Here is a 13,600-nt window from a genome sequence, read left to right on the forward strand (position 1 = left end):
ATGTTAACTGTGTTGAACACATGCAAAATAATGAATACGAATGTCACAATAGATTGTTCACAACTTGCCAATCCTGTTCTTGAATCTGCATAAACCAATACCAACCGCATTCTGATGAATTACTGATCAATTGCACTAGCCAAAATGTAGAATTGATTCCTCGTTGATGGATGATGTTCTGACCCCCCTTCTTTCCCTTCCCTCCGTCCTCCACAGTTCATGCTGCGTGAGTTTGACACCCGCCGGCCCCAGTTCGACCAACTCACCCAGGCGGCCGAGGGCATCCTTTCACCGTCTGGTGGCGACTCCTCCCCGCAGGATGCCAAGGACCTAGCGGAGGTCCGGTCCGAGCTGGGCTCCATCTCGCAGCAGTGGGACGACCTCACTCAACGTCTGTCCCGGCGCTCCGGACACATCGGCCAGGCCCAGGGCACCAGCGAGCGATACCAGGCCCTGCTGAAGAACCTCTCGGTCAACGTGGGGGCGCTAGGGGAGCGGCTGGACGGCCAAGCCTCGCTCAGTGCCCAGCCCGAGGCCCTGAAACGGCGGCTGCAGGAGACAGGCGAGATCCGCTCTGAGCTGGAGCAGAGGAGAGAGGAGCTGGGCGAGGCAGAGAAGCTGTGCGGCGAGCTGAGTGCCATCGTGGTTGAACCTTACCTGAGAGACGAGCTGAAGAAGAGGCTGGAGAGCGTGAGTGGCCCGCTGAGGAGTCTGGAGGAGAGGGCTGGTGAGTCATTCTGTCTTGTCTATGGTGTTCATCTTAATTCTGTTTGTATGAATCTCTGTTGGCTTCAGTAGTATTTGTATGTGAAGGGGAAGGGTATGTTTTTGGGTGGGATTTGGTCTCATTGTGGCTAGTTGTCAAGGTTATCAATCCAGCGCTCTCACCTCTCTCAGGCTTAGGTTGAATGTTCTTCATCAAAACATCTGTAAATGAATAGCATTTAAAATCCTCTGTCCTCTCTCTTTCCCACAGCGGACGGTCTATCCCAGCTCCAAGCCGCTCTCTCCAGCACCCAGCAGTTCCAGCAGATGTTCGAGGAGCTGCGGAGCTGGCTGGACAACCAGGGTGGTCAAAGAGACTCTACCGGCGACTCCCTCCCCTGCCAGTCCGAGGCTATCCGGACCCTGCTTGCCCAGCAAGACGAGCTTCATCGCGGGGTGGCCAGCCAACGTGGCCCCTACGAGCTCATCCAGGCCGAGGGGGCCTCCCTGCTCGCCTCGCTACCCGCCGGCGGTGAAGAACGATCAGCCTTACTGTGCCGGCTTACCGCCTTACGCCAGGACTGGGATGAGCTCAACCAGTGCATCACGGAACGCCAGAACCGGCTGAAATCCGCCCTGACCAAGGCCGAGAGTTATCAGCAGCACCGCGCCGAGCTCACACCCTGGGTGGTGGAGTGCGAGGAGCGGGAGGCTGACGTCCAGCTCTCACTAGACCCTGCGGCCCTGGATGAGGCTTTGCAGAAGGCCAGACAGCTGGGGTTGGATCTAGAGCGCCGACGCCCCCTCCTGGAGGCTTTAAACATTGCGGCCGACCAACTCCTGGAACACTGCCGCGTCGGAGAGGAAGACGTACGCGACGAAAAAGCCCAACTAAACCGTAGAGTTGACGGGCTGGCAGAAAACCTCCAAAATCGTGTTTCCCAACTGGAAGAGCTAGCGGGTCGACTTAAAGAGTTTGAGGACGGGCGGCAGGCGGTAGAGAGGAGGCTGGAGGCAGCGCGGCATCAGATCGAGGTGCAGGAGGCGCTGGGCCCACAGGCATGCAGCAACAAGAGCCTGGAGCGGCTGAGGAGCCAGCAGGAGACGCTGCAGTCGCTGCAGCCACAGGTGGCCTACCTGAGGGATCTGGCCCAGGGGCTGGTGCAGGACGCACCCCACACAGCAGGGGGCGGCGGAGGAGGAGAGGGAGGACAGAGGCTGGAGCAGCAGGCCCGAGACACGGACAGAGAGTTTGGAGACGTCAGCGAAAAGGTGAGAAGACCTGTGAGGAATTTAGTATACAGTGTATTTCATGTATAAACAGTATAAATATTTCATAGACACGCCGATGAAAGATGGAGGCCAGCATTCTGTTCAATAGGAGAATGTCCCAAAAAAGAAGTGTCGTTTTCAAAAATATGAAACACTAAAATAAAATGGAGGTGTCACAATACTCTTCAACAGCCTTTTCTCTTTTGAAACCATTTGTTTGGTGTTGTTGGATCAATTTTACATATCCTTTACAATTACATTAGTGGACAAATGAGGAAAGGAGACAAGGAAAGAAAGCCATTTATGAGCATTGTAACACAGCCAATCTATTCACCCTGGAGTGTGACTGATACAAAGGAGGAGCCAATTTTAGCAAGGGTCATTGTGTGCGAGGGTGTCGAGTGTGTGTGTGAGTTGAAAGAGAACAGAACGTCTTTTTTAGCTGACTGAGGAGTTCCAGTGATCTTGTATGGTCATTGTACAGCTCGAACGCTTCAGGCCATCTAATCACCATACTGAAATGTAAACCAACGAGTCAAGAGCATTGTACTGTATATTGATATGTATAGTTACCAAATGTGCCACATATAGTTACTTACAGACTGGTTTCACTTACAAATCAATACGGTATTTCATCAGATGCATGGTAAGGAGATATTACATTTGACCATTATTGATTAGATAAAATGTCTCTTAACTCTCTTGCTAATGAGACAAAAAGTGAGTCATCAAAACCGAGATAAAATGCTGACTCATGTATCCTAGTTAATTGTATTTGTCCCTGTTTTTATATCATATCGTTACATCAGCAAGGCACCATGCCACTTCCAACTTGCTAACATTATTAACTCTATCTCCCTTCCTTCCCACCTCTCTCTCTCTCCCCTCTCAAGATTGAAAAGTGCTGTTCCACCCTGGAGTCCCGTCTCCAGGGCGTGGGCGAGGTCCAGTCCTCGGTGCGCGACCTCTTCTCCCACCTGGCTGACCTGGACGACGAGCTAGACTCGCTGAGCCCCGTGGGGCGCGACGCCGACTCGCTTGCCTCGCAGGCAGATGCTGTTCACGCCTTCTTAGCTCGCCTGGCCACGTTGAGGTCTGAGCTCGAAAGTCACGGAGGCGACTGCACCGACATGCTCCGGCGCGAGGGGTCGTCTCCCGATCTCCTCGCCCTGAGGAGAGAGACGGAGGCCCTGAGCCGCCAGGCTGGGAAGCTGTCCGAAAGGGGCCAGGCCAGAATGGGACAGATCGAGGTGGCTGCCGAGAAGGTGGCAGAGTTCTACGCCAATGTGGCGGAGCTGCAAGGGCTGCTGGGACGGGCCGAGGAGGGGCTGAACACGCAGGGCGTGGTGGGGACAGAGGTAGAGACCATCAAGCAGCAGCTGCATGAGTTCAAGGTAAGAACGAGTTTGTTTATTGTTGTGAATGTGCAACTACTGTCATGGAAATGGAATGACTAGAATGGACGTCAATGTTCCGTGATGGGTGGGCCGGCGGCCATTTTTACTCTTTACACAGGCCTGGAAGTAGTTCTCTTTCTATGGCTACCCTATTGTAATATATTTTTGTATCGTCTTGTGCTCTTCAGAGCTTTGTAAGTTGGGTAGAGCCAGCTATGGTAGTACAGCCTCCTAGGCGAAAGCTTGGCATATGTTTTTGGTGCCGGCATCGATGAACAGCCTTCTAAATGTTCATGTGATTCATCAGAGAATGGAAATCTAAGTTTCTAGCCACAACGCCAGTATTATCTAGCCACAAGCCACCCTTTGGGGAAATATTGCATTAACGACTTATTAGATATTAGAACCAGTACGGCAATGGGTATTGTGAAGCTATAGTTATTTATTCGGATTGAATTATATTCAGCAAATATTGTGCATAGAATTCTAACTGACATTTTATGTTATTGCACAGTGGCCATTTTGTTAGAACCTCTCAGCTGGTGCTTGACTCTGACCTGTAAAAGTATTAGTGTGTCTTATTGAAATAAGCAATTGACTAACACAGATCCTTTTTGAAAGCCTTTAGTTAAGAGTCATTTCTTGGGAGAGTTTTGTGTATTAAGCCTCATCTCCTAGCGCAGATGCTTTGAGTTCTTGTCCCTCTCTGTCTGGGACTATGTCTACAGCATGACGTGTGTGTACTGTGGCATCCTCTCTTCTACAAATCAACACCAGCTTCAACTTTGCTGTCGCACTACTTTCCTTCCCTTCATGCTCGTATTAGCACTTGATCAAACAGGATTTTGCTCGGGCGACGCTTCTTTCATAACGCCGTTTACATTTACATTTAAGTCATTTAGCAGACGCTCTTATCCAGAGCGACTTACAAATTGGTGCGTTCACCTTAAGACATCCAGTGGAACAGCCACTTTACAATAGTGCATCTAAATCTTTTAAGGGGGGTGAGAAGGATTACTTTATCCTATCCTAGGTATTCCTGAAAGAGGTGGGGTTTCAGGTGTCTCCGGAAGGTGGTGATTGACTCCACTGTCCTGGCGTCGTGAGGGAGTTTGTTCCACCATTGGGGGGCCAGAGCAGCGAACAGTTTTGACTGGGCTGCGCGGGAACTGTACTTCCTCAGTGGTAGGGAGGCGAGCAGGCCAGAGGTGGATGAACGCAGTGCCCTTGTTTGGGTGTAGGGCCTGATCAGAGCCTGGAGGTACTGAGGTGCCGTTCCCCTCACAGCTCCGTAGGCAAGCACCATGGTCTTGTAGCGGATGCGAGCTTCAACTGGAAGCCAGTGGAGAGAGCGGAGGAGCGGGGTGACGTGAGAGAACTTGGGAAGGTTGAACACCAGACGGGCTGCGGCGTTCTGGATGAGTTGTAGGGGTTTAATGGCACAGGCAGGGAGCCCAGCCAACAGCGAGTTGCAGTAATCCAGACGGGAGATGACAAGTGCCTGGATTAGGACCTGCGCCGCTTCCTGTGTGAGGCAGGGTCGTACTCTGCGGATGTTGTAGAGCATGAACCTACAAGAACGGGCCACCGCCTTGATGTTAGTTGAGAACGACAGGGTGTTGTCCAGGATCACGCCAAGGTTCTTAGCGCTCTGGGAGGAGGACACAATGGAGTTGTCAACCGTGATGGCGAGATCATGGAACGGGCAGTCCTTCCCCGGGAGGAAGAGCAGCTCCGTCTTGCCGAGGTTCAGCTTGAGGTGGTGATCCGTCATCCACACTGATATGTCTGCCAGACATGCAGAGATGCGATTCGCCACCTGGTCATCAGAAGGGGAAAGGAGAAGATTAATTGTGTGTCGTCTGCATAGCAATGATAGGAGAGACCATGTGAGGTTATGACAGAGCCAAGTGACTTGGTGTATAGCGAGAATAGGAGAGGGCCTAGAACAGAGCCCTGGGGGACGCCAGTGGTGAGAGCGCGTGGTGAGGAGACAGATTCTCGCCACGCCACCTGGTAGGAGCGACCTGTCAGGTAGGACGCAATCCAAGCGTGGGCCGCGCCGGAGATGCCCAACTCGGAGAGGGTGGAGAGGAGGATCTGATGGTTCACAGTATCGAAGGCAGCCGATAGGTCTAGAAGGATGAGAGCAGAGGAGAGAGAGTTAGCTTTAGCAGTGCGGAGGGCCTCCGTGATACAGAGAAGAGCAGTCTCAGTTGAATGACTAGTCTTGAAACCTGACTGATTTGGATCAAGAAGGTCATTCTGAGAGAGATAGCGGGAGAGCTGGCCAAGGACGGCACGTTCAAGAGTTTTGGAGAGAAAAGAAAGAAGGGATACTGGTCTGTAGTTGTTGACATCGGAGGGATCGAGTGTAGGTTTTTTCAGAAGGGGTGCAACTCTCGCTCTCTTGAAGACAGAAGGGACGTAGCCAGCGGTCAGGGATGAGTTGATGAGCGAGGTGAGGTAAGGGAGAAAGTCTCCGGAAATGGTCTGGAGAAGAGAGGAGGGAATAGGGTCAAGCGGGCAGGTTGTTGGGCGGCCGGCCGTCACAAGACGCGAGATTTCATCTGGAGAGAGAGGGAGAAAGAGGTCAGAGCACAGGGTAGGGCAGTGTGAGCAGAACCAGCGGTGTCGTTTGACTTAGCAAACGAGGATCGGATGTCGTCGACCTTCTTTTCAAAATGGTTGACGAAGTCATCTGCAGAGAGGGAGGAGGGGGGGGGAGGGGGAGGAGGATTCAGGAGGGAGGAGAAGGTGGCCGTTCCTACTGTGGGTTGTGTGGACGGTGTTGTGATGGAGTGTGTGACCCCTCCCGACTCGAGTCGTTCCGCTGGCTCCGAGCTCTATTTATAGAACCGTTTGGGGGGGGGGGGGGGGTGTATATCCCGTCTCCTCCCGCTCTCCTCTTTATCAAGTCTCTGGAGATCACAAGATGGGGTATGGGGACTAAGGAGGTATGTGTTATAGATGTTACCTTGAGCCTACATGCAAGGAAGGAGGGATATGATCCAGTTGATCATGGCTGGGGGTATGACACGGAGGTCTAGAGCCAGGTAGAGAGGAGAGTTTAGTCACGCCAGCACTGCACAACTTCTGACGCATTTTATTTATGGGACGCGGTTTGGGTCTTTGCTTGTCAAAACAAGATGCACGTAAAATAACACCTTGACGTGTCAAATAATCTTGTTGACCAATCAGGACTTAATATGACTGCACGTGACATACTACTTTAACACGTTCAGAAATGTTTTATGTAGTTATTACACATTGATTACACTCACTCGTATTTCATTTGTCACAACGATTCATAGATACGAATGTAATGACGATGGTAAAGTTGTCTCGCTCACCTGCCCTTCCCCAAGCTCTGGACAGTGCTGGTCATTTAAAATAAAGCTAGCTAGCTGATGGATGCAAACAATGTTCTTCCCCAAAAACATAGCAAAACGACATAATCGGTTTCAGTAGCTGTAGTTAGCTGGCTAACTATCTAGCTAGGTGTCGTCCAAAATACCCCCTAATTTTATAAGACAGTTTTTATTTCATTAATGGTGTTCGGACCCATCTATGTGAAGCTAGTCACAATAAGGATAAGCTACAACAGTGGAATGTTGTGGTTAGCCTTCAAAATGATGTCATTGAAAGTGATGCAAATGAATTATGCCATAATTGAATAGATCATGCGAAACGAGGTTGGAATGTTATATAAAATCAACAAAATAACATTTCTTAATTTGACAAAAATCTGTTTAAATCACACTGGATGTATTAGACTTTAGAATTGCATTGGGGGCATACTTATTTCACTGTACAACCTTACCCCATGTCATTGATCCACAATCCATAGGTATCAGTCTACTCAGTGATACCTAGAGAACGTTAGTGTCGTATCTCTTATAGCGGGACTCTGAAACCACTGTGAATTGAGCAACATGTATTGTACCAGTCACCCTACTATGTGTACTGAACACTATTCCAGAGGGAAAACAATACTGTGTGGATGTTTTGGAGTCTGAGGACTTTGGGAATAACGTACTTGGGTACTGAGTAGACTGATACCCCATTTCATTGATCCCCAAGCCTTCAACGTCAACACACACAATAGGCTGACTGGGGAAGTGATTTCAGTCAGTCCCACGATAACAGCTACAACGCTAATATTTGCATATACTCTTCACAGTTGTGTTCTGCGTGTGTAACCGAGTCGACCGATAAACCATTTCGATGTTCCACATTCCAACCTTGTTTAACATTTATCTAGTCTAAATATGGCATGATTCCACCAATTTGAACCTTCTGCGTCACTTTAAAGGGGACTTTTATTTGAAGGCCAACCGCAAATTCTGTTGCAAATTCTATTGTGGCTAGCTTCACAACACATAACCAAGCCTCACTAACCAGATGAAGCTAGCTGGCTGTTTATAACGTTAGCTTTGGGTAACAGGGTTAAGTAGCTTGCTAATAGATACATTTCAATCGGCAAACAAGGGTCTACCTAGCTAATATTTACTCACAAGGATCCTGAAATCATTGCTAAGAATATTTAAAATGACAGCAGTTTCTACTGGTCATTGTTTTCAGGCTGGTTGCATTGGCGCTAGCTAGCTACCCCAGACGTTGTAAATAACATCGATCAAAGATATTTACCTTTTTTTTTATGCTGCTCGTTTAAACTTGATCTTATTTCAAATGCTTACACAAACGTTTTTCCATTCGGTCAAACAAGTAACGCCTTATTACCAACGCGGTATTGTAAACACATCGTTCGTGGCCGGTGTGTGTTTGTTTGCTGTCTTTTTGTAACGTTACAACTTTGACTGCTACTGATTTAAAACATGTATTTCACCTTTATTTAACCAGGTAGTCTAGTTGAGAACAAGTTCTCATTTACAACTGCGACCTGTCCAAGATAAAGCACAGCAGCTGGACACATACAACAACAGAGTTACACATGGAATAAATAAACATACAGTCAATAACACAGTAGAAGAAAACAAAAAAAGTCTATATACAGTGAATGCAAATGAGGTAAGATAAGGGAGGTAAGGCAATAAATAGGCCAGGGTGGCGAAGTAATTACAATATAGCAATTAAACACTGGAATGGTAGATGTGCAGAAGACAAATGTGCAAATGGAGATACTGGGGTGCAAATGAGCTAATGAAATAAACACAGTATGTCGATGAGGTAGTTGGATGGGCTGTTTACAGATGCAGTGATCTGTGAGCTGCTCTGACAGCTGGTGAGGGAGGTAAGAGTCTACAGCTTCAGTGATTTTTGCAGTTTGTTCCAGTCATTGGCAGCAGAGAACTGGAAGGAAAGGCGGCCAAGGGAGGAATTGGCTTTGGGGGTGAACAGAGAGATAAATGTGCAGGAGTGCGTGCTACGTGTGGGTGCTGCTATGGTGACCAGTGAGCTGAGATAAGGCGGGGCTTTACCTAGCAGAGACTTGTTGATGACCTGGAGCCAGTGGGTTTGGCAACGAGTATGAAGCGAGGGCCAGCCAATGAGAGCATACAGGTTGCAGTGGTGGGTAGTTTATGGGGCTTTGGTGACAAAATGGATGGCACCGTGATAGACTGCATCCAATTTGTTGAGTAGGGTTTTGGAGGCTATTTTATAAATGACGATAGCCGAAGTCGAGGATCAGTAGGATGGTCAGTTTTACGAGGGTATGTTTGGCAGCATGAGTGAAGAATGCTTTGTTGCGAAATAGGAAGCCGATTCTAGATTTAATTTTGGATTGGAGATGCTTAATGTGAGTCTGGAAGGAGTGTTTACAGTCTAACCAGACACCTAGGTATTTGTAGTTGTCCACATTTTCTAAGTCAGAACCGTGTAGAGTAGTGATGCTGGACGGACGGGCAGTTGCTGGCAGTGATCGGTTGAAGAGCATGCATTTAGTTTTACATGCATTTTAAGAACAGTTGGAGGCCACGGAAGGAGTGTTGGATGGCATTGAAGCTCGTCTGGAGGTTAGTTAACACAGTGTCCAGAGAATGGCCAGAAGTATACAGAATGGTGTCGTCTGCGTAGAGATGGATCAGAGAATCACAAGCAAGAGCAACATCATTGATGTATACAGAGAAGAGAGTTGGCCCGAGAAGTTAACCCTGTGGCACCCCCACAGAGACTGCCAGAGGTCTGGACAACAGGCCCTCCGATTTGACACACTTGAACTCTATCAGAGAAGTAGTTGGTGAACCAGGCAAGGCGGTGCACCCGTGACCAGCTCTGAAACCAGATTGCAATGCAGAGAAGGTACGGTGGGATTACAAATGGTCGGTGATCTGTTTGTTAACTTGGCTTTCGAAGACCTTAGAAAGGCCGGGTAGGATAGATATTGGTCTGTAGCAATTTGGGTGTAGAGTGTCTCCCCCTTTGAAGAGGGGGATGACCGCGGCAGCTTTTCAATCTTTGGGGATCTCAGACGATACGAAAGAGGTTGAACAAGCTAGTAATAGGGGTTGCAACAATTTTGGTGGATAATTTTAGGAAGAGAGGGTCCAGATTGTCTAGCCCGGCTGATTTGTAGGGGTCCAGATTTTGCAGCTCTTTCAGACCATCAGCTATCTGGATTTGGATGAAGGATAAATGGGGAGGCTTGGGCAAGTTGCAGTGAGGGGTGCAGGGCTGTTGACAGGGGTAGGGGTAGCCAGGTGGAAAGCATGGCCACCCGTAGAAAAATGCTTATTGAAATTCTCAATTATCGTGGATTTATCGGTGGTGACAGTTTCCAAGCCTCAGTGCAGTGGGCAGCTGGGAGGAGGTGCTCTTGTTTTCCATGGACTTTACAGTGTCGCAGAACTTTTTGGAGTTAGAGCTACAGGATGTGAATTTCTGTTTGAAAAAGCAAGCCTTTGCTTTCCTAACTGCCTGTGTATATTGGTTCCTAACTTCCTTGAAAAGTTGCATGTCGTGGGGGCTGTTTGATGCTAGTGCAGTGCGCCACAGGATGTTGTTTTTGTGCTAGTCAAGGGCAGTCAGGTCTGGAGTGAACCAAGGGTTATATCTGTTCCTGGTTCTACATTTTTTGAATGGGGCATGCTTATTTAAGATGGTGAGGAAAGCACTTTTAAAGAATAACCAGGCATCCTCTACTGACGGAATGTTTGACAGTGATGAGGGGTGGTCGTTTGACCGCGGACCCATTACGGACGCAGGCAATGAGGCAGTGATCGCTGAGATCCTGGTTGAAGACAGCAGAGTATTTGGAGGTCAGGATGATATCTATTAGGGTGCCCGTATTTACAGATTTGGTGTTGTACCTGGTAGGTTCATTGATCATTTGTGTGAGATTGAGAGCATCAAGCTTAGATTGTAGGAAGGCCGGCTTCAGGCAGCTAGCAGGCCGGGGCTAGCAAGCTAGCAGCAGGGCCTTAGAGGGACGATGCGACAGAGGAAAGTCTGTTGTGGCCCCCTCGTGCTGTTTCATCGGCGGACGGATCAGCAGGGCTCTGTGTGGTAAAACCAGGCCAATTGGCAAAATAGGTATCGTGACCAAAGAGTTTGTCCGATGGGCCTCTTTAAACTAACAGTCCAATGTGCTCTAGATAGCTAGCGGGTAGTGGTGGCGCTTGTCCTGTACGTGCAAATTTAGCACACAACACATTCTATAATATAATTGTATTATTTGATGTGTATATTTTTTCCCCCATTTGATTTATATTTAACCTTTATTTAACTCGGCAAGTCAGTTCAGAACAAATTCTTATTTACAATGACGGCCAACCAAAAGGCCTCCTGCGGGGACGGGGGCTGGGATTAAACATATAGGACAAAACACACATCACGACATTAAACAAGAAAGACACCGCAACACGATCTTAAGAGAGACTTAAGACAACAACATAGCTTGGCAGCAACACATGAAAACACAGCATGGTAGCAACACAACATGACAACAACATGGTCGCAGCGCAAAACATGATACAAACATTATTGGGCACAGCACAAAGGGCAAGAAGGTAGAGAAAACAAAACATCACGCGAAGCAGCCACAACTGTCAGTAAGAGTGTCCATGATTGAGTGTTTTAATGAAGAGATGTGGAGATAAAACGGTCCAGTTTGAGTGGGTTTTTTTTTGTAGCTCGTTCCAGTCGCTAGCTGCAGCGAACTGATCCAGGGATGTGTGTGCTTTGTGGACCTAATGTGCAGAACGGTTGCTGTATGCTGAGTCAATCCTGTCTAAAACGTTGTTATAAGGTTCCATCAACCCCCCTCCCGACCTCCTAGCACGCCGGCGCCAGCCCTTGGAACGCGTTAGGGCCTGTCACCACCTTGATGGACGCCGGGCTAAATTTGATACCAAAGCGAATCACACACCATACGTTTACTTTTTTATTTTTTCAAGCTATCGTCTTCACTGTCTAGGGGAGATACTAGGCTAGTTAACCCAGCCAACAATAATTAGCCTACTCCCTCCCCTCAATAGGAATCTACTGTAGAACATTCCATAGGAATTTGCTGTGTCTTGCTGAATAGGAGAACAGCGACAGGGCCTCTCCATTGTATTACTACTTTCCATTGGTTTCCATTCATTGTGAAATGTTAAATGAGATTTCATGAGTACTACAACAGACAGTTCATTCTGGCTGAGGCCATTACTATGAATTCTATGTTTTCTCCCCCCCTGAGCTTTATGTTACATCCTCTGCACTAGAAGTACTGGTAAGCGAGTAAGTTTGCATCCCCTGCCTTCCTGTTTATTGACTAGTTTACAGTAGCTCCCTAAACTGGGGACATTTTTACGTAGATTGTGTGAATGATTGGTTATGTTGTCATATCATAAATCAATTGAAAATTATATATATGTTACAACGTAAGATGAGCCTTATTTGTATCTGATTGGAGGTGTGTTGCTGGACTAACTGGACAGTGGTTTCTGATTTGGTTCAGCTGGTGTCTTAGTGTGGGAGGATACAAGACAGGTTATTTTTTTCTCTTTGAGTTTGCTTTCTCTTTCTTCCTCTGTCCTGTCTCTTATTCTGTTCTCTTGATTTATCGACGCTTAATATTGTGGTTGGCCACGACAACTCTCTCTCTCGCTCTCTCCCCCTCCCTTTCTTTCCCCCTTCTTAATGAGAGAAAGCCGGATGGATGTGTGGCAGAAGACGAGCAGAACAGAGGAGATAAAGAGGTAGAGGGGGAAAGAGGAGAAAGAGCTGTGAGTCGCTGAGGGAGAGAGAGACAGATAGGAAAAGAGAAGGGAGACGGCTTAATGGAATGTGCATGGGGGGGGGTGTTAAAGAGCGAGAGAGCAAGAAAGTGGGGGTGGGTGAGAGGTAGAAAAAGAGAGAGGGGCAGACGGGGACGAGCAAGACTTCCCTTTGCGTAAGATCCTCTTTCGTTCACTCAGGGAGCCCACTTGCCCCATCCCCCCCCTCCCTCCTTCCTTCCCTCTCCCCCTCTATGTGCCCTCTCTCCTCTGGGCTGTAATGGATTCCGCCCAGGTCATTTCAAGCCTAAACATGCCTGTCTGCCCTGGATGCAGACTAGCCTGACTGCCCCACCATCCCATCCCCCCACGAGACCCCAGTTTAGAAAGAAAAAAAAAGAAGAAAAAAGCCCAATCCACAGAGATGATGTCATAATGCTTGAGATTTGTGTGTGTAAAAAAGGGGGGTGTATTGTCAGATTAGCGAAATTGTATTGTTGAGCTATTGAACACTGATCTCATTGAGGCATGAAGTGAGGGAGGAAGGGATGAGAGAAAGAGTTAGGAGAAGGAGGATAGGGAGATGTTTTAAATGGCCTGTGACATTACCAGTCTCTCTCCATGTTCGGGCAAGTCAGTTTGTTTATCAAGTATGTTTTTATAGACCGCCATACTATCTGCAGACGTGCTCTTATGTGATCAGCAGAATTCACGTGTGTATTTAGGGATGCTTTGTGTGCCAATGAGGTGTGTGTGTGTGTGAGAGGGAGGGTGTGTGTGGTGGGTGGGGAGACAGCTGAGATTCCGGATACGCCCCCAAAAAGACTGGAATTAGAAACATCCTCTGACACACACACACACTCTCCAGGGTGTGGCTCTACTGTATGTCCCCTAGCTCCAGAGCAGCTGACATAGTCTATGGGTTGGGACAGGGACGAGTTGAGGGGTGTTGTGAAGCTTTTAAGTATCCTGCTACAAATGGGAATTCCTGTGTAGGACTGATAAGGGGGACAGGGGTGACGGGTGAGGAAAGCATTCCCTTAAATGCTGCTTCCTCCCTCTCCA

At 48.2% G+C, this 13,600-nt stretch overlaps 1 protein-coding gene across 1 annotated transcript in view; it reads left to right on the forward strand.

Annotated features, from left to right (window-relative positions):
- LOC115118813 (microtubule-actin cross-linking factor 1-like) overlaps positions 1-13,600 on the forward strand; it is a 268,887-nt gene that overhangs the window by 192,756 nt on the left and 62,531 nt on the right. Inside the window, 3 exon segments of the mRNA XM_065017706.1 lie at positions 217-727; positions 977-1,977; positions 2,871-3,371. Of these exon segments, the coding sequence (XP_064873778.1) occupies positions 217-727; positions 977-1,977; positions 2,871-3,371 (2,013 nt within the window).

This window comes from Oncorhynchus nerka, linkage group LG4 (assembly GCF_034236695.1).
Source record: "Oncorhynchus nerka isolate Pitt River linkage group LG4, Oner_Uvic_2.0, whole genome shotgun sequence".
NCBI classification, from domain to species: domain Eukaryota; kingdom Metazoa; phylum Chordata; class Actinopteri; order Salmoniformes; family Salmonidae; genus Oncorhynchus; species Oncorhynchus nerka.